At 63.1% G+C, this 20,329-nt stretch overlaps 2 protein-coding genes and 1 long non-coding RNA gene across 3 annotated transcripts in view; all 3 read right to left on the minus strand.

Moving 5' to 3' along the window:
• Window positions 1-1,895: 1,895 nt before the first annotated feature.
• The window catches only part of LOC125365409, a 22,559-nt gene continuing 4,125 nt past the window's right edge, over window positions 1,896-20,329 (minus strand). Inside the window, exons 2-3 of the long non-coding RNA XR_007213696.1 lie at window positions 16,681-16,686; window positions 1,896-2,018 (exon numbers count right to left, since the gene is read on the minus strand). This is a non-coding gene — a long non-coding RNA (uncharacterized LOC125365409). The remainder of the gene's footprint in view (window positions 2,019-16,680; window positions 16,687-20,329) is intronic.
• LOC125365404 (galectin 3 binding protein) lies at window positions 2,016-6,053 on the minus strand. Its single transcript, XM_048365437.1, is given in 5 exon segments — window positions 2,016-2,578; window positions 2,580-2,693; window positions 2,695-3,154; window positions 5,559-5,796; window positions 5,976-6,053. Coding segments are annotated over 5 exon segments (1,422 nt in total). The 5' UTR covers window positions 6,028-6,053; the 3' UTR covers window positions 2,016-2,020.
• The window catches only part of Cant1 (calcium activated nucleotidase 1), a 14,298-nt gene continuing 3,828 nt past the window's right edge, over window positions 9,860-20,329 (minus strand). Inside the window, 5 exon segments of the mRNA XM_048365438.1 lie at window positions 9,860-11,643; window positions 12,526-12,729; window positions 14,648-14,995; window positions 14,998-15,299; window positions 19,457-19,567. Coding sequence (XP_048221395.1) covers window positions 11,273-11,643; window positions 12,526-12,729; window positions 14,648-14,995; window positions 14,998-15,277 — 1,203 coding nt within the window. The 5' untranslated portion in view covers window positions 15,278-15,299; window positions 19,457-19,567 and the 3' untranslated portion in view covers window positions 9,860-11,272.

A 20,329-nucleotide genomic window follows, 5' to 3' on the forward strand; every position in this document is an offset into this window, starting at 1 on the left:
GACCCCTCAGCCTTCTGCGGCAAGGGGAGCGTCCGCCCGCTACCCCCCCACCCCGGGGCAGCCATTCCCTGGGTGCCTAAGCAAATCGAGCTTCCGTGGCGCCCTGTGGGCTCTGCATCATGCCTGGTACCCACGCGTTGTTTCTGCGCCCCAGGGTCTATCATATCCCCACACCGCTGGCTGCACTCTTTTTTTTTTTTTTTTTTTCCAGTCCTGGGGCTTGGACTCAGGGCCTGAGCACTGTCCCTGGCTTCTTCCCGCTCAAGGCTAGCACTCTGCCACTTGAGCCACAGCGCCGCTTCTGGCCGTTTTCTGTATATGTGGTGCTGGGGAATCAAACCCAGGGCCTCACGTATATGAGGCAGGCACTCTTGCCACTAGGCCATATCCCCAGCCCCTGGCTGCACTCTTGAGAGGCCCAGCGTGGAAAGCCAGAAGCCCCTGGGCTCAGGCACTGACGGGCAGGGCGTTTGCTTCTAACCAGCCGGGCAAGCTCCAATCCCCAGGCTCTCACCTAAATCACCGACCGAAAGGGCAGATCTCACACAGAGACGGGACAAGGGGAAGCCGAAAACAGAGCACAGTTTGATCCAGTGCATAGCAGGGCCAGGAAGGAAGACTGAAGAGACAGTGTTGGCTGATAGGTAGCCCTTATTCTTTTCTGCCACCTCATCTGTGGTCTGAAAGGCAGGTGTGATGGCCAGAACCCCAGCAGGCTCTGGGGACCACGAGGTAACCTGAGGATGGTGTTCCTAGGCTAAGGCAGTGGTGGGGGGGGCCCTCCAGCAGCCCACCCGCCCTCCCTCCCGTCAGAGAGAACATGAGGAAAAGCCCCCCCCCCCCCCGAGTCCTGGATGAGCTGGGTTTTCATGACGCAATTCCGTGGCTCTCGGGAGAGCTGGGGCTCTGTGTGAGGGTGGAGCCGCTGGGCTGGTCAGCAGGAAGCCAGACTCCCTGGACCGGAGAATTCCTCAGGATGATGCAGAGAAAGGAACCCAAGGAATCCACAAGTCCTGGCACGGGAGGGCGCCGCCCACAGCCCTCTTCCCCGCAGACAGACAGCCCGGGAAGAGGCCCAGGGCTGCCACCCAGGGCCGTCGGGCGCGGAGAGAACTCTTACAACACCCAGAGCACGGCACGCACCCAGCCCAGCCAGGCCCGGGAGGCAGGCAGGCCCGTCACCTCGGCCGCGCGGCCTGGGCGTCTCCAAGCCCCTGGGGGAGGGGGCCGGCCACCCCCCACCCCCCCCACCCCCCCACCCCCCGACCCCCCCCACCCCCCCACCCCGTGCGTGACTCTAACCTGCGGCCAAGCGCCCCGCTGAGCCAGGCCGGTTCCCGGCGACACTAAGGGTGTCACGCCAGCGGTGGCTCGCAGTCCCTCCTCCTGGGTGCACGCACAGGCCGTGGCTACGGAGGAGAGCGCGGGGGCCGCCGCTTCCCCTCCGCCCAGCCCGGAGCCGCTTCCCGGAGATCTCCCCGCCGCCTCGGCACCCCGCGCCCCAACCCCTTCTCCCTCGGCCAACCTCCCCCCCATCCCCCCAGGCTTCCCTTCTTCTCGTCCATCCCCCGTTTCCCAGCCTCCTCACAAGAGGGGGCTCCCTCTGCCCCGGTCCCCCATTTCCCAGCCTCCTCACAAGGGGGGGCTCCCTCTGCCCCGGTCCCCCATTTCCCAGCCTCCTCACAAGGGGGGGGCTCCCTCTGTCTTCTCGCTCACCAGACCCCAGCACATCCCACGTCCAGGCTGGTCCACGCCCGGCGGAGGCGCACACCCCCCTTCCGTACGAGTGCACACACGCGAGAAGCGCCACGCGACTTTAATGGCGGGGAGGGGGACCTGGCCCGGGCTCCGCTCTTCACCACCCGACAGCCAGGGCGGCGGTGGGCACTTGGGAAACTTTCTAGTAATTTCTTGAAGCTAGGGGAGAGGCAGATGGAAGCGGGGGGCCCCCTGGTGGCGGGTTGGGGGAGGTGGCTGCGGAAGGAGGGGAGGCCGGGGAGGGGGCGGCGTGGGCCCCCCTCTACTCCAGGAGGGTGGAGTTGAGCAGGTAGAAGGGGCGGACGACGGCCTGGTAGCCGCCGAACGTGCCCGCGGCGCAGGGGAAGGAGGAGGCTGGCTTGGAACCGTTGGCGTCCAGGGCGCCGGGGATGGGGGCCTTGGCGCCCTGGAAGTCCACCACGTCCACCACGAGCCCCCCCTCGCACAGCATGAGCGCCTTGTTCTCGTAGCCCACCGTGGGGTCCGAGGCGCCCCCGCGGGTGAGGCCCAGCGCCGGGAGCTCCTCCGGCGAGCAGGAGAAACCGTAGTTCCAGCAGTCCTGCATCCGTTCCAGGTAGACGAGCGTCCAGGAGACCAGCCGGTCCCGGAACAGGAAGCTGGGGTGCAGGGGCGTCTGGAAGGTCTGGTAGGAGGGGTTCGGGTAGCCATAGCGTCCGCTCCGGTAGCCGTGGCTCCCGTAGTAGCCGTAGCCGATCTCGTTGCTGGAGGGGAACCTCCGCTCCCGCGGGGCCGCCAGGGAGCCGTTGCTGATGGCGGCGCTCCAGTTGGCCGCGGTGTAGACGCGGGGCCGGTAGGCGGGCGCGGGTGAGGTTGAGGCCGGCGTGCCGGGCCAGCAGCGGCAGGGGCACCGTGTGGAACTCCAGCGCCTGCAGGATCTTCCTCCGGAACAGCGCCTCGAGGCGCCGGTACAGGGGGCAGCGTGAACTGCAGCTGGAACAGCTCCTCGGGCGCCATCATGGGGAACCGGATGTGCTCCACCAGGCCGGCCGCCTCCCGGGGAGACAGGCCCCGCTCCCCGCTCCACGCGGCCACGGCCTGCAGCAGCGCCAGCTCGCTGGACACGGCCACGTCGCTCTCGGGGAGCAGGGCCTCCAGCAGGGGGCGGGGGACCCGGGGCCAGGCCTCAGCCCGCGTCAGGGCCTCCAGGTTCCAGGCCAGGAAGCGCACGCACAGCTGCTCCAGCACGGGGTCCCGGGAGGCCCGCGCGTACGCGTACAGGTCCAGGGCCTGGTGGAAGGAGGGGTCCTCGGGGAGGAGGGCGGCGAAGAGGCGTCCGCAGTAGGCCTGCAGCGCCTCGGCCCCGAAGGCGGAGGCCAGCTTGTGGAGGCATTTCACCGACGACAGCGTGACCTCAATCCTCCGGGAGTACAAGTACCTGAGGAGGGGGAGGAGGAGGGGGAGGAGGAGGAGGGGGAGGAGGAGGGGGCAAGGGAGGTCACGATGGCCGCCCCGCAGGACAAAGCTCTGCCCTGGGCCCCTCCAACACCGTGATCTACTGTCACCTCGCCACGGACCCGCTGAGACACCGCCTTCCAAACCCCGAATCTCCGGGTGGCGGATGGGCACTTGGGGGGTGTTGGGCCCCGGGGTGGGGGTGGGGTGGCCGCCGCCGGCCGCCATCGCCGTGTCCCCTGCCGCCGTGGACGCGGCTGGCAGGCGTGAGCGGGTCCTGCGTGGGGGCTCCCACCCCCCTGTCCTGTGGCGTGTCCACGCGGGACCCCTGCGGCCCTGCTGGGCCTGGGTGGGTGTCCACCTGCCCCCCGACGGCAGGCTCTCTCTGCTTTCAGTGTGTCCTCCAGTCCAGGCAGAGGGGCCAGGCCCCCCGTCCTTCCTGCACGCAGACCTTTGCCTATGTCCACAGGCTCCTGCCATGGACGGCATTGCCCGCCCGCCTTCCCTCCCTTCCTCCCTCCCTTCCTCCCTCCCTTCCTCCCCCCTTCCTCCCTCCCTCCCTCCCTTCCTCCCTCCCTCCCTCCTCGGGCCCGGGGCCTCGACAGCCCACACTCAGTACTGACGAGCGGAGGAGGGACACAGCCGGAGAGCCTCCTGCCACTTTTCTGTGTCAGCACTGGAGGGGTGGTGGCCTCCTGGGCCACCGGTAGCCCCCTCCAATGTCAGTGCCACCAAATCACCCCCCGTCCGGCACCCCCCCCACACCCCCCCGTCTCGTCTTCCGGCCCGGTCCGGGCCCAGGCTGGTCTAGCAGTTCAGAGCCCCAACTTGGGAACTGGGAATCTAGAGAGAAGAAAAGACTCCACGCGGGGCTGAGGCCAGAGGAGGCGGCTCCACAGCGAGGCAGCCGGCGTGTCAGCCGGAGGCCACGGGGGGACGCAGATGGGGGGCGGTGTGGGCAGAGCTGAGGGTGGAGAGGCTCCCTGCACCTCAGAGGGCCGGGTGGGCCACAGCACAGGTTCACCGCACCTGTCCTGCCTGCCCTGGGGGAGGGGAGGGAGGGAGGGAGGGAGACGGTCACCCACGGACACGGAGCCAGAGAGCGGAGACGGCAGAGACAGCGACAGGCGGAGCCCCAGAGAAAGAGAAGCAGGAACACAGACAAACTCAAAGGGGGCGACAGTCCGATTGAGAGAGAGAGAGAGCGAGAGCGAGCGTGCACCTGCCAGGGCACACCCACGTGTGCTTCGCACTGACCACAGGCTGCGGCCCAGGCCGGCAGGCTGGGGCTTCAATCGCTGTTTAATACTGAACGGTAGAAATGGAGCCCACTAGGAAGGGAGCAGGCTACCTACCAACTTTAGCTGGCTAGAAAATGTTTTAACCTGTTTTTCTTTTTTTTTTTTTCCCCAGTCCTGGGCCTTGGACTCAGGGCCTGAGCACTGTCCCTGGCTTCCTTTTGCTCAAGGCTAGCACTCTGCCACTTGAGCCACAGCACCACTTCTGGCTTTTTCTCTATATGCGGTGCTGGGGAATCGAACCAGGGCTTCCTGTATGCAAGGCGAGCACTTTACCACTAGGCCATATCCCCAGCCCTAATCTGTTTTTCGTGGACAATACTGTTCTCTCTTAAAGCTTCGAGTCCTAAGAATAAAGGCGAGTAACCTTATTTGGTGGTGTCAGAGTCTGAACGCGAGGCCTCACATTCGCTACTGCCGAGCCACGTCCCGCCCAACCCTATTTTACCGTTATTTGAGGTTATTTTCTAGGTGATTCTGAGATGGGATCTCACTTTCTGCCCGCCTCTTGCTGCTCCTATCTTAGGCTTCCCGCCAGCCCTGGCAGGGAAGTCCCCGTGAAACTCTTATCTCCAAGTAACCACTCAAAAGCCAGAAGTGGCGCTGTGGCTCAAGGGGTAGAGCGCCGGCCGTGAGCACAGAGAGGCCCAGGGACAGCGCCCAGGTCCCGAGTTCAAGCCCCACAGTCAACCCCCCGCCAAAAAAATTCTTCAAAAAAAAAAAATTCTGCTTCAGAAAACAAAGCCATGAAGGCCTCTAGTGGGGAGGACCCTGGCCTCGAGTGGGGAGACCCCGGCCTCGAGTGGGGAGACCCCGGCCTCGAGTGGGGAGACCCACAGAGACGCCCTAGGTGCTGAGGGAGGCTCCGCCGCGGTATGCAGCCTTAGCCTGGATCTCACCTTCCTTGTCTGTAAGGGGCTCCCAAGACCTGGTGGGGCTGTGTGCGCAGCTTGTGCGTGCGTGTGTGTGTGTGTGTGTGCGTGTGCGTGTGCGTGTGCACGACTGTGCTCTCATCAGCCGCTGTGTGCGCTGCCTCGCCCCTCATTCCGGTGGATGCTTCTGGAAGGGAGGAGGGCTTGGCTGGCTTACCTGATGAAGTCCCTCAGGAAGGGCGCGCACTCCGAGTCCACGCTCATGGTGACGTTCCTGCCGGGCTCCCCCGCCAGGGCCCGGGCCTCGGGGTTGGCGGCCAGGATGAGCCGGTGGGCGCAGAGGTGGAGCTCCTCCTGGCCCCGCACCAGGAAGAACAGGTCGCAGTCCTGCTGGCTGTCGAAGATCTGGGCCAGGGCGTCAGGCAGCTCCCCGGAGAGGTCGAGGACGTGAGCGCCTGTGGTTTCCGGCAGGGAAAGAGGGGGCCGCGCTGTGAGGGGCGGGGCCCCGTCCCCCAGTCCCCCCAACCTAGGAGGCCAGGCCCCAGGCCCCAGGCCAGGTACCCCCCTCCCCCCCCACCATAGAGCAATGGCTTACGCCGCCTTCCGTGCAGGCCACTTCCCAGCCACCACTCACCTCGAGTCCCCAAGGCCAGCAGCCATACCCACAAGAGCCACAGGAGCGCCATGGCGCGCTTGGGAGCCTAAGCCTGCGGAGGAGGGACGGACGCAGAGGGTGAGGACGCAGTGACAGCCCGCGGCGCGGCGCGGCTCCGTCCTTCTGTCCATCTGTCCACCCTCCAGCCCAGCGTGCAAAGGGCTGGGTCAGGCAGGGCCTCTCCTGCGGTGGTGTAGTCTGGGGGGGCGGGGCTGAGGAGGAGCTGGAGCGGGGGGGGGGGGGGGGGGGGGGGGGGGAGGGTCTGACTCCACCCAGGGGGAACGGGTGGGCTGGGGTGGGGGTGGGGCCTCCTCAGCTCAAGGTTCACTTGAGCCACGCCTGCCCATGTTTGTTTTAGATACTGGAGTATGAACTCTGGTTTTCACACTTGCTAGGCCCCTGCTCTACCCCCCGAGCCCCTCATCAGGCTCCTAGGCTGCAGTTATTCAAGTAGGGTCTTGGGCTTTTTGCCTCCGAGCTTGATCCTTCTGCATCTGCTTCATGAATATTTAGGACTACAGATGTGCCCCACGGCACTGCCCAGTCCAGGGGCTTGGACTCAGGGCCTGAGCGCTGTCCCTGGCTTCTTTTCTCTCAAGGCTAGCACTCTGCCACGTGAGCCACTTCTGGCCTTTTCTATACATGTGGTGCCGAGGAACCAAACCCAAGACTTCATGTCTACGAGGCGAGCACTCTTGCCACTAGGCCACATTCCCAGCCCTGCACATTACTTCTATACAGTTCTAAATGCCTTTTCCTCCTCCTCCTCCTTCCCCTCCCACCCTCCTCCCGCCCTCCTTCTCCACTTCCTCTTCTTATGGTACTGGAGATTGAATCTAGGGCCTTAGTTACGCTCGCGAAGCAGGTAGGTGTCCTACCACTTAGGCCATAACTCCAGCCATTTTTTACTTAGGTCATTTTAAAACAGTGTCTTATTTTATGTCCTGGTTGACCGGGGCTGCAATCCTTCTATTTACACTTTCCTGTGTCGCTGGGAATGACAGGTGCAGGCCAGCATATCCAGCTACCGTCTCCTGCCTCGGATAACAGGTGCGAGGCATTGTGCTCAGTCATTAAGTGAGATGGAGTCTCTCAAACTTGTCTTCCTGGGCTGGTCTTAGAGTGAGATGTTCTCCTTCCTACCCCTGCCCTATCTCCACCTCCCCAGCAGCCAGGGTTGCAGGCTCGAGCCCCCACAGCGGCCGATGCTTGCTTCCTGGCTTCCTGCTGCTCAGATGGGGCGCAGCGGGCTGCATGCACAGAATAGCAGGAAGCACGGAACTGAAGCTCCTGGTCCTCGTACGGACCAGGGGTCCCGCCCCCCCGCCCCCCCCAGCACAGCTCTCACGGGCCTTACTGTGACTACTGAGAAAGAAAATGCCTTAGCAACACCCCACTTGACAAGTGAACGAGCTCAAGCCACTCCCTGCTGCCCGCCGGAGGCGTCAGCGTCCCCGCGCCCGTTCCAAGACCACCCCAGCCTTCTCTCAGGGGTGCTGCGCCCCGGAAACCTCAGTCGCCTTCCCTACCAGCCTGAGCACGGTGGCCACCGGCTTTGTTTAGCCTGCAACAGGGTCTCGGGGCCTTGGCAACTGGCCAGCCGGCGCCCGGGACCCCGGCCGGAGGCTAGTGCGTCCTCGGATGGGGGCTGACTTCCAGCAAGGCGGCCGGGACCAGGCTTCCTGGGCCGGCCCTCACGGCACCCCCGTGCAACTCTGGGAAAGGCATTCTGCACTCAGACGTGTCCAGACCCGGGATGGGATGTACAGAGCCCGGAGAGGGTGGAGGGCTGGACTCCACCTAGCTTGTCCCTTCAACCGGACCGGTGCGCGGCGCGCAGCCCGCCCAACGGCATGCGGAGGCCCCACAGAGCTCAGGAACTCTGGGTGCCCGGCTGCAGGCCTGAGGGGAGGCAGGGAGGCGTCCCCTCCCCCACCCCACCGTAGAGAGAGGGGTCCCCACCCGAGCGCCAGAGGCTGAGGCTCACCTGCCCGGCTGAGCGCGGCTGGGGCGCTGGGGTCCTCCGGGGGCGAAGTGTGCGAGGCTGGTCCCGGGAAAGGCTCAGAAAGCCCCGTCTAGTTTCGATTTGCAGAAACCACATGACCAAGCCTTCTTCTGGGGTTGGCTGCAGACAAGAGACCTTGGGCTCCTTCTTTACTCAGCAATGGGGCCAAAGGGGAAGATGGGACCAGCAGGCCCCAAGGAGCTGAATCTCTGGGAGCTGATGGAGCCCCCCCCCCAGGTGTCTCCTGGAGGTAACGGACTGGCTAGTGCTGAAGTGCACCCCGCAAAGAGTTCATGGAGCCCTGAGCATGGAGAGAATCCTGTGCTGACCCCGAGTGACCCCCGAGCCTGTGTAGGGGCAGGGAGGGACAGGGGCCCTGCTCCCATGGAGCGGCGAGCCCGGGCCTCTGCCCCCCACCTCCTGACTGTCCCGAGGGCCTGGCCGATGCCCACAGCTCCACCGCCCCCCACCCTGCCATTCCCTGCACGTGAAGTGTGTGCCTCGTTTCCTCTTAGGGGCTCCCTGCACTCAGCCCTGGGGCTCCAGGCCCTCCCACCCGCGTTTCTCAACAGAGGCCGGGCGGGAGTCACCTGTAACTCAGAACAAGCCGCGGGGCTGCGCTTTTGACGCCTCAGGCTGGGGACAGGGGTTCTGGTCCCCCTCAAGAAACCTTGAGCCCAAGGCCAGCGGAGGCCAGCTCTTCCGTGACCACTTCCCCAGGCGTGAGGCCTCCCGCCACCACAAGGCCACCGGGTCGTCTGGTGACATGGCCCTGGGGCGCGGCTGGAGGCAGTCTGGGGGTCAGGGGAATTTTACAGTCTCATGGGACCTGGGGCCCATGCCAGCAGACGCGGAAGCCCCAGCATCCCCCCATTGTCTCCAGTGGCCTTGGGGTGAGCGGGGCCCCAAGGACGCATGGATCCAGCTCGGTTGCTCCGGGAACTGGCTAAGGGAAGAGCCACCAGAACTCCTCAGGGCTTCTGTCCTGGGGACACCGATCGCTGGCACGCCTCCAGACCCCCAGGGCTCTTTCCATGACCCCTGTGCTCCTCGTCCTGCCTTCCTGCCACGCCGGTCAGGGAGCCAGCAGGGAGCAGCGGAGGCAGGGAGCAGCGGACCGACTCTTCCGGGGCACCTGCGGCTGAACCGCTCAGCTGTGACCACTGGGGGGCTGTGGGGTGCAGAGGGGCTTGCCTGGGAGGCCTCGGCCTCGGGACCAGGGGCTCCCTTGTTCCTATGCCAGGACTGCGTTAACTCCCAAGGATGCTACCTCGGGACCCAGAGCAGGCGGGGAAGGAGAAAGGCCAGCCCTCCCAGTCCTGTTAGCTGGCACCGCGTCTACACAGCCAGGACTGTGACTGCTCAGCCTGGCTGTCTTTCATTCAACCTGGCTATGCTCATGTTTGAGGACAAGATTCAGCATGAGGGCTCTGTACGCCCATAGGAGGCAGGTGCACCACACATGCTGGGGACACCTGCCTGGGTGGCCTTGTACCCCATTTTCAGGCACAGGAGGGAAGCCAAGCGTGGCCTGGCAGGGTCACCTTGTGAGCCCTCCTGGGACTCACCTGCTCACAGATCACCTCGGGACAACATTCCTGAAAGTGGGGGAGGGGGAGGTTAGAACGGCCCCAGCCACAGGGCACTTGAAACTCAGAGCCCTGTTGGAAGCCGGAGCCTCTGCCCCTGCCGGTCCAGTCCTGGAAGCTGTCGGGTGGTGGGTTCGAGGTAGACCGTCGGGGAGGGCCTGTCCCTGGCTTCTCCGCCTCATGCACGGATGGAGCCTGTGCTCCCCGCGCCTGCGCCCCCCAGAACCAGCCGGCTCCCAGCAGCCAGCAGACCGGACACAAAGGAGAGCTCACATTCTTGGACATTTATTGTGGACAAGAAACAAACAAGGAAGGGAGGGCACAATCATTTCGCTGACAGCCGGGAGAAGAGGGCAAGAAAGGGGCTACTTTACAGCCTGCAGGCCCCAGACGCGGGGGAAGCCCCCACACGGACACATCGGAAGCCCCCGTGGGCCAAGCCCCGAGCCTCCGGCCTGCTCCTCCCACCTCCGTGCTGTGAGTGGCACGTCCCCCAGGGGCTCGCGGCCCAGCGGGCCGGGGCGGAAGGGGGGCCTGAGAGGGAGGGCAGGCCCCCCGCAGGAGAGGCGCTGCCGGCTCCCTGCCTGCGAGAAGAGGCCCACGAGGCCCAGGCCCGGCCAGGCCAAGCACCCCCTCCAGGTGGCTCTGCCCTGCCCTGAGGGCTGACGTGGGAAAGAGGGGTGAGTCCTTTCTTTCTAGAATGGGCATGTGCCAACCGGCCCGCCCCACCTGTGACTAGAGTTTCAACAAGAGGAACAGGAGCAATGGGGACCTCCGCCTGCCAGACACCCCCACTGGGAAGAGGAGGGGTGGGCCCTGGGGAGAAGCCCTGGGCAACAACAGGGACAAGAACAAAGAACAAAACAGACCCGGGCCAGGGGTCAAGAGCAGGCCTGTCAGAACCCAGGGCGTAACACATTCAAGTCGCTTGTGACAGTCGTAGAGAACGTGGCACGTTCTGCCCGTGGCTAGGATCAGAGACCAAGGGCACAGAGGCCCTGGCACTGAACCCGTTGCCATCTGTGGCAGCTTGGCTACATCTTCCCGGCTGCTGACCGTGATTGCTCTGGGTGACAGAGACCACCTTCATAAAAATAAGTTAACCATGGAACCGCAAAGTACTGCACGGCTAGTGTCCCCCTGAAGGGAGGAGTCCGCGGCAGTGAGGAGCGGCCTGTGGCTCCCCGGGGGGGTCCCCCCCCCTTCCACAGCCGTGTAAACATTCACTTTCCAGGGGTCGGCAGGGGTGCGAGGGGCCGGCTGATGAGGAAGGAGGGGCCTGCTCTCAGGATGGGGTACCCGTCGAGGTGCCCCCAGCAGTCACGGGACAGAGAGCACGTGGAAAGGCACGGGAGGTGGAAGGGAAGGAGGAAGCGCGTGGGGGATTTGGAGGGCGCCCGCGGGGTCCGCTCTGCACGCCCGCGTGTCCGCGTGCAGGGCCCTGGCCGGGCACTCGGGGCCGAGGCGCTGCTGTCGGGGACCCGCGCCTTCCCCGGCGCCAGGATGTCACTCCCGCGGCTGCCTCGCTCGTCCGGGGCCGAGCTCCCTGTTCTGGGAACCGCGAGGCTAGACGGACTCCTCACGGTGACAAAGAGGAAAAGAAACGAATCAAAGCGTGCTCCTCCAGTGTTTATGAAAACCGAGTCCTGACGCGGCCACGCGTGCCGCGGGACTCGGGCGGCCTAGATGAACTCTATCCCCTCGTACTTCACGCTGCCGACCTTGGTCTCGGGCAGGAGGAGGCGGCCGTCCAGCGTGAAGGCCGTGACGTAGGTGGCGACCCTGCCGCCGTCCTCCTCAGACTTGAGGGCCAGGATGATCTGGTCGTCGGTGTTGGGGACGAACTTGAAGGAGGAGAAGCCGTGGGTGGGCACCAGCTCCCCCACGCGGCTGACGGAGATGTCCCCGAAGTCGGGGCTGGCGCTCAGGAGGAGGTTGGTGCCCCTCCGCTCGTCCTCCTTCTCGCTGTACCGCTCGTGGCTGGCCCTGCGTGGCAGGAAGAACCAGCGCTGCAGCGTGTCGCTCCAGCAGGCGGACTCGTGGATGAGGTAGCCTGTGGGCACAGCGCAGACGCGGTCAGCACGGCCCGCCCTCCAGGGGGCAGATTGGCGGGCGGGGCGGCCTGGGCACCCCACAGACCCGCTCACCCCGCCCCGCGGGGCGGCACGGCCGTTCCTTCCCGACGCCCACACTGTTCACAACAGGAGGGCTGAGGCTGCAGCCCTAGGGGTCTGGCTTGGGTCCCCTCTGGGTGTCTGGCTGCTCTGGGGTCATCCTGAGCACACACCCGCAGTGGACCGGGGCCCTTCCGTGCCTCCCTCCCACCCCCCAACGGTCCCCAGAGGCCCAAGGGGCTTTGCCTATTATCTTTCCTTTTATATTTCTGTTCCAGCCATGAGGAACAAAACAAACAAGTATTTTTTTTAAAGGTCCAGAGAAGAGACAGAACAGGCAAATCTGGCTGTGGGAAGAACCAAGGGTGGAGGAGGCCTGGAGGCCACTGCTAAGCTGGAAGAAGCCTGGTTGCACCGCTGCTTCTGGAAGGAGCTTTTGGGACTAAGCTCGCTGCCCTGCCCGCTACCCTGCCTGCACCTGGCCCGACTGCCCAGGCCTCCCCGAGAGAAACCAAGGCCATGGGAGAGGGGAGGAAGGCCCGGCTGGCACCCCACTGAGCACCTGAGGGCCAGGACCCCAGCCTCGGAACGGAACGGAGCCAGTACGCCCCGAGGCCAGACCACATCTGTGTGGTCCAGGGGGCTGCTGGCTGCGGGGACCGGGGCTGGTTTGTCAGGGCCCTTGAAGAACACAAGAAAAAATGGCTCCTTTGCTTCAGAACGCCCTGGCCCGGGGGCACGGCGGCAGGAGTCACCAGGGAGTGCCTGGGGGGCAGGCGCGGAAACGGACGCAGGCCAGCCCCCATCCCCTAGGCCCTTACCTGGCGGCCGGATCCCAGCAGCAGCCCTGAGAGCATTGTAGCTGGACACCCAGTTCTCGTGGTCCACACCGCCCTTGTGGCCCACGACCTTCACCCACTCGGGGTTCTCGTTCATCACCTCCCCCGTGGTGGTGGTCCACTCCTTGCCCAGACCGCCCACGTACAGGTGTTCGTCCTTCACGGCCAGCCACTCAGCCTTGAAGCCTGGGGCAACGAGAGGAGGGGCGTGCCTGAGACTCCAGGCCGGCCCTGCTCCAGGGGCCCTGTGACCTGCAAGGGCTCCGGTGCCCAGTAAGAGCTCTGGTGTCTAGCAGTCCCAAGTCACCACCTTGAGCAAGGGAGGAGCCCGGGTAGAGGCTCCTGCCCCGGGCTGCGGGAGTCGGCACCCAGATCCCTTCTGCTCCTCCCCCTCCCTTCCTTCTGCCCTGGAGGAGAGCCTGCCTCAGGGGCGGCTTGGGCAGGACCCGTTCTGCTCATGACGCGCCCTCCTCCATCGCAGCCCCCTTCCCACGGGTGCCTAAGACGCCCAATTCCTGCTCCTCAAGCTGGGTCTGCGGGCTGCACGGCAGGTGTGAAGGCGCTCCGCGGCCCCGGCCGTGCCTGCCCCTCAGTGCCACCTCTGAGGGCTGGGGGGACCATCTTCACTTGGATGCATGTGCTCAGGAGGGCGTTGGCTTTGTCAGCTGCCCCATTCACTTGGCTTCACCGGCACCACACAGCTGTCCTCCTGGTCTTGGGGCACACTCCTTCCTGGCCCCACCTCCAGGGTGCTACTGCCTTACCCTCGGTATCCGAGTCTCCTGGGGCTTCTTTGCTCCTCCCCTGCGAGAGGCCAGCAGCCTCCGGAGGTTTCTCTGCAGGTGGCTCCGGAGGGCCTGGATGGCTTCCTGTGGCTCCAGTGATGTCATGAGTCCCATGAGCCACATCCTTGACAAGCCGCCCCATTTACTGAGTGTCCCGGCCACAGGCCAGCCCCAAAGCCTCTCGTGTCACTTCCTTCCACTTCTTGGGGGACACACTGGCCCACACAATGGCAGCTAGAACCCTAATGGGAGTGTGTAGGAAATAGGGTGAAGACTCTGACCCCTACGTGGACACATCTGCCAACTCCCTATCTTGGCAAGCACCAGGGACACTGTGGCCTGGCAGACTAGGGGGAGACGTGAGCCTCCTCAATGCGAGTCCTCCCCAGGCTCTTCCCTGACACGGCCATCTGGCCACGTTGGCCTGCTCTGGTGGCTGTCCCTTGCCCCATGGAAGAAGCAGTGGCCCAGGGCAGGCTCTGCCCCCCAGTCCAGCAGCCGGGGCTGACCCAGGTTTAGTAAACTGACATCAGTCTCAGAGCAGGCTGCAAACACTGGCCTCCATGGTGAGGCATGTGGCGGGTGTATCCCCAGCACGATCCACACCCCTGAATAACTGGAGCCTGGCCACGGAGGGGGATGGGGCAGTAGAGGCGGCGCTAAGGGCTCAGGGCTGGGGAATGCCCAGGCCGCTGGCCATGCAAGGCTTGCAAGACAACTCGGCACACAACAGGACAGGTGTTACACTGCCTGTGGCCATCTGCCTGTATTGGTCATTTTACATGGGCCACAAATGATGTTACAAATAGCCCAATGGCCTCTGGTAGAAGAAGGGTCCTGGGCTGGGTGTGTGGCTTAGCGGTGGAGTGCTTGCCTAGCATGCATGAAGCCCTAGGTTCGATTCCTCAGTACCTAATACACAGAAAAAGCCGGAAGTGGCTCAAATGGTAAAGTGCTGGCTTTGAGCAAAAGAAGCTCAGGGATAGTGCCCAGGCGCTGAGTTCAAGCAACAGGACTGGCAAAAAAATAATTTAATAAAGAAAGAAAAAGAAAAACACTCTCCACGCTTATTGAAGTCCATTCTGGAGGGAGCTGCTTGCTCTGGGAGGCCACTAGGGATCCGATCAAACCTAGAAGGCCCTCTGTGCGGTGGGTTTGGTTTTCACTCAGGGCTGGGGGCTCAGAGGGGGAGGAAGCAGCCTGCTCTAGACCTGTGGTCTTCACCGGGCCGGTGGGTTACTTCCCGAGTTCAGAACAAACCACGGCCCTCGGGCTCTAGAGTGCCTGGAGAAGAAGTGCCGAGAGAGCAGCTCCCTTACCTTTTTCTTCTGTTCCATCACCGTCAGACAGAATCACCCAGGGCACAGCCTTGGTGCCCTCGATCTGGTAGATGACCCCTGTCCGGTCGTCCACGGAGTAGAGCTTCCCGTTGAAGACGATCAGGTCCGAGAGCTCCATGCCCCGCCCCTTCTCTGACAAGTGGGTCTCCAGGACCCCGTGGTCTTTGTCCCACTCCACCGCCACCTTGTCCCCGCTGTCTGACAGGGTCAGGTAGCCCTTTTGCAGGTAACTGAACCAGGTGTTCTCCTTCTGGGCCCTGGACTCGGTGTCCAGGTCGGCAATGACCGCGATCCGGTACCGAATCCCGCCGGGTGTCCTCTGGGGGCTGACAGGGGGTAGGTGTCATTGTAGCGGGCGGCAGGTAACTGGCCATGCCTCCAGTTGTGTGCATTGTGAGGGGGGGGCCTGCTCGGGGCCGGGCGGTGGGAGTAGAGCAGCCAAAGGAGGGCGACACACACGAAGAAGGTCAGGATCACCCTCCACCGGGGGCGGAACCGGGGGTCCGCGGCCTTGGTCATGGACGCCAGCACGGGAAGGCCCCCCACGCTGATCCGGAGGGAGTGCATAGGCTCATTCCATTCCAGGTGCTCAGAGGGCCGGACGGGCATCAGACTGCACGTGGGGTGGGACCTGCAGCCCGGAGAGAGAGCAGCGTGGTCAGTGGGCTCTGAAGAACCTCCACAGCTCGCCATGCCTCTTCTCCAGGGGACCCAACACCACCACGTCCCTGGCCCTGGACGCCAGCAATTCTGTGCTAACTCCTACTCAGCAAGACGGACGTGAAGTCTCTGTCTGAAGACAGCCAGCCCCTCCCTGGCCCGGCTGACAGGACACAGATCCGCTCGACGCCATGCCACCTCCTCAAAGGCCTCTCTGACCACACTGCTCCCCTGTCACGGGCCCCACATCACACAGAAGCTTGCTTGCTTCTGCCTTGGCTGCAGCCAAGAGTCAGAGGCAAACGAGGGCCCCTCAGGTGAAGACTCCTAACTTCCCGGGTTAGAGTCCTGTGAGAGTTATCTATAAAACAGGTCCCAGAAGCCAGAAGGACGCTTCTCTGTGTGATGGTCGGCCACACCTGTCCCCTGGTGCCTTCCTAGCAACGGAGCACCGCAGGGACGGGAGCCCAGGCCTCTCGCTGCTTGGAACCTAGCGTGCCTGAGTATTGTTCCAAAGGCCACTGGACTCACCCTGGGGCTGGGCTTGGCTCCGGGTTCTGCCTGGGCTCCACCTGTGGCAGAGCCCCAGCCCCAGGGGGAGGCTGCTGGCGGCAGCTTGGAACTGTACCAATGTCCCAGGTGAGTGTTGGCCTGGGATTGGTAGAAACGTGTCTTTCTCCAGGGCAGCTGCTCAGAGCCACATCTGGGCGACAGCAGGCTGCTCCCAACTCCGGCTGCGGCTCTGGGCCCTTTCACCTGGAACCAGCACACGTCCCTTCTGAATGGCCGAGCATGCCTGTCACCACCTCCTGGTGACAACCAAGAACAGCAAACTGGGCACTGCGGGGGCGGAAGGGCCGCCACAGCGGGGCTGGCACCGCGGAGGGCTCGGCGCCTCCTCCGTGCCTCAACCATGGCTCTGGTCCACCGGCCACGCCGGCGCTCACTCAACACGCTCCGAGTCCCGACTCCTCACTTCTGGCAGCCCAGAGTCGGGCTCAAGGAGGGGAGCGTGGAATCAGAGTGGGAGACAGTCGCATGCCCCCAAGAGGCCACTGTGGCCACCTTGCCTGGAGCCCCAACTCCAGGAGGAGGGAGGGGCCAGTTGCTGAGGCCTTCCCTCCTGACGCTGGAGGCCTCACCGCACAAGCCCGGGTTCTGTCTCACCCTGTCCCTCCTCCAACACCGGGGCTTCAAGGCCTGGGCACGGCTCACACTCCAGCCTGTCCCCCTCTGCCCGACGTGGCCACCAATCCCCGCTGTCCTCTGCCTGAGCCCGGATGCAGAATGTCCCCAGTGTCCCCCGTGTCTCCCAAACACACCAGCCAAAGCCCCTCTCTCATCAAGCTGACTCGCCCCTTCTTCCCTGGGGGAGGATGGCCGCACACACCACCAAGAGCCGAGCCCAGCGGAGGAGCAGCCCTGCTGCCCCTTTGCTTCTGCAACAGCACCCCAAGGGCAGTCTGACTCAGCGGCCGCTGCGGACTCCTGGCCGTCTCTCACCCACAGCACGCCAGCAGCCACGCTCTTCCCCAGCAGCTCTGCCCTTCTCCCGCGGCGCCAGTCGCCCTGCACCACCTCCCATCCCTGCCTGCTGACAGCCCCGGGCCACCAAGCCCCAGGCACGCTCGCTGTGCCCCGTCCAGGCTGCTTGGGCTCGGCCGCTGGCGTGGCTGGTTCACTCATCGCATGGCTCCTCCAAAGCCTCCCTCCCCCTCCAGTACTGATGGGTTTGGGGTTAGGCTTCTCTCTGCCTGAAGCCCTGAGGTCCCAGCACAGCACCTGCAGCTAGCGGAAACTCAGCACACATTCACCACGGAATCAAAACAAATGGCACGGTGGCCACAGGCCCTTCAGCACCCTGTCCGCCAACTCCCACCCATCCAGAAAGGGCACTGCGTATAGACCACCCAGACCGAGGGTGACAGTCACCCTATCCAGCCAGCACACGAGAGCCCGGCTATCCGGGCACGCGTAAAGGAATGGAAATGGTCTCCAGTCCTGACATTTCCGTGCCTCCCCCAGCCCACATCTCAAGCACGTCCACGTCCATGGCTCTCCTCTGCCTCTGGACTTCCACTTTTCAGGGCTGTGCCGCTCGGGGCCCTGTCCCCTGGGCTGGAGGCCCCAGGCTCAGCCACTCGGCGGCCCTCTGACGGCCACAGGTTCACCAGGGCTCACCCTCAGAGAGGCCAGCCCCCGTGCCTCTGTGGCCTGGCCCTCCCGAGGGCCGCAGCCACCCTGACAAGCATCTTTCTCCCAGCACACGTCCAGGTGGGCACGAGGCCCTGGATTCTGTGCCCTTTCCCCTGCACCCGCAGCCCCAGTTCCTCACCACCCAGACCTTCTGTGTCCAAAGCCCCTGCTCTGCACTGACCAGCTGTGAGATGCTGGTGAGGACTTCCGGCCTTCCCAGAGCGGTGCAGAGCTTGCATGCGAGCCCTCCTCACGCCCCAGCCCCGCTCCCCACCGCAGCAGTGGCGGAGGCCTGGTCTCCCGCCCGCCTCTCCAGTCTACACGGGATTCTCTGCAATCCTGACCTGTACATGTACAGTGTTCCCTCCCCTTGGATGGCTGCTCTCCTTGGACACAGAGAACCATCCAGAGCTCCCGAGCGTGCGGTGACAGCCAGGCTTCCCCTGCCCCTCCCCCAGCAAGCCTTCCCTCCTCTGGGAGGCTGACACGGGGGCCAGGACAAGAAGGAACCTGGGAAAGTGACCAATGTCAATGCAAACTTTGTAGGTGTGATGGAAGACCTCGATGGGGGGGCTATCCAGGTGGCCCCGAAATGTAATCCAAGTGTTTCTTTGTGAGAGGCAGAGGGAGACAGATGCAGACAGCAGAGGAGCCATGGGACCATCAAGTCAGAGACAGACCAGGAGCCACAAGCCAAGGAACGCCCCAGACCCCAGAAGCCGGAGGCCAAGGAGCGGGTCTTCCCCCCAGAATTTGGCCCAGTGATTGTGACATTCAAGAGCTCTGGGACACTGAATCTCCAGAGGCGAGAAAACAAATGTGTGCTGCCACGAGGCAGCCGGCCCAAATGGAGCCCGACAGAACACCATCCAACTGCGTCCTTTGGGCCGTGGCAGGCAACCTAGGAATGGAGCATTCATCTAACAGTCTCTTGAGCTATGGCACACGGAGCTCCTGGAGGGGGGCTTTGCCTCCGCTGTGGGGACTCCCCAAGAGCCAAGAGGAAGGCCAGGAACTGTAAGACTCAGTCACCTTTGGTGAAACGAGAAGACAACTGCTGTCAGCCACAGAACTGTCTGCCTTCCAGAAACTTCCATGAACTCCTTCACCCAAAACACCTTCCCACCTTTATTTTGCAGGAAATATAGTTTTCCACAGAAAGCACCAGTCTGGCCACCAAAACTGACTGCCGTCTTGTTGCTGGAGTGTCTGCAGAGCAACAGCTGATATTCCTCCCCCTCCCCCCTTTCCTTTCTTCCCTTTTTTTTTTTTTTGCCAGCCATGAGCAACAGAAGTGAGACTGTGAAAGGAGACACTGATGGACCAAGGCAGTCCCAGAAGGGCCCCTCCAAGCTAGTATTCCCCTCCCACTCCGAGATGACGAGGTGTTGGCATCTTGGTGACAGATGTTTTCCGGCCCTCCTGCAGTGTGATATTCCGACTTGACAGGTAAGGAAACGAGAACCAAGTGACCACTGTAAGCTGCTGTTCCTGGACAGCAAGCACACCGGGCAGGTGGCCACACCTCATTCCTACGTGGATCGTGCCACAGCCTTGCGGGGCATTTTCTGTGTAGCCACGCCCCCGTGCAAAGAAGAACCACCAGGAGCAACTACTATGGAGGCACGGGGTTCCAGTTCCTAGTCTACCCTCTTGCAGGCAAGTGTTGAGAAGGGCTCACAAGCATGCATTTCTGGTTTCTTTACAAAGCAAGCCTGGAAACAGCAATGCCTGCTGTTAACACACACACACACACATACGGCCTGCTGTTAACACACACACACACACACACACACACACACACACACACACACACACACACACACACACACAGTCTGTCCACTCTAGAAGGCAAGGGGAGCAGCAGAAGGCAGGGTGCTTTCTCTGAACATCCGGGAGCCAGCAGCTCCCTGCGGACAGGAAGGCACCTACCTCCATGGGCGACTCAGGTTCCAGACTCCGCACAAGCTGAGCGGAGGGAGCCGTTGCCACACGCCACCACCAAGACGCCTTCCCTCTCTTCTGCTTCCTTCAGGAGTGGCCCTGGACAGGTGGCAGATCAAATAGGTTCAAGGCAGCTGCCAGGGCAGACTCCTCCCTTCCAGGATGCAGGAAGGGCAGGGACAAGGAAGGTCCATTCTCAGTGCATAGTGCCCACTCTCTCCCGCCCACCAGACAGGAGGCAGGCCTGGAGTGCCCACCCTGGCCCCTTCCTCACAGACAGCAAAGACCACAGGGACTCCTCTGGGAGACAGAGACAGAGGCCCAGGGCTTACAACAGCCTTCAAACAACGCAGGATGGCTAGGCTCCTCGAAAATGGTATCTAACTTGTTTTGTGCCTAAAAATTCCCGTTCAAGTATGGACCACTGTGTAACTCCAGCTACTCAGGATGCAGAGGCAGAAGGGTGAAATGTTTGAGGCCAGCCTACGTAAAGTAGACATGAACCTCCCTCAAAGAGAAAAACATTACAAAAAAGCTGGGGTCATAATTCACACATGCCCAGCAAATGTAAAGCATTGGGTTTAATCCCCAGGATAGACAAAAAGTCTGGGCAGTGTGGGGAATTGAGGAAGAACGGAAAAGGTGTGCTTGAGGCACAGAGGCCACGCCTCTCAAAGCCAGGCATGGCTCAGGGTCTGACTGATTTGAATGCCTGCTTCCTGCCTCAGCTGAAATGTGCAGTCCAGGAGAATTTACTCCTCCGCCTGATTTCAGTCAACCACTCCTGAGAAGCTGTTGTAACTTTAACAGACCTGGCAGATCAAATACCACAAACAAGCCTTTCACAGTCTGGCGTGGTCT

This window comes from Perognathus longimembris, chromosome 17 (assembly GCF_023159225.1).
Source record: "Perognathus longimembris pacificus isolate PPM17 chromosome 17, ASM2315922v1, whole genome shotgun sequence".
Lineage (NCBI taxonomy): Eukaryota > Metazoa > Chordata > Mammalia > Rodentia > Heteromyidae > Perognathus > Perognathus longimembris.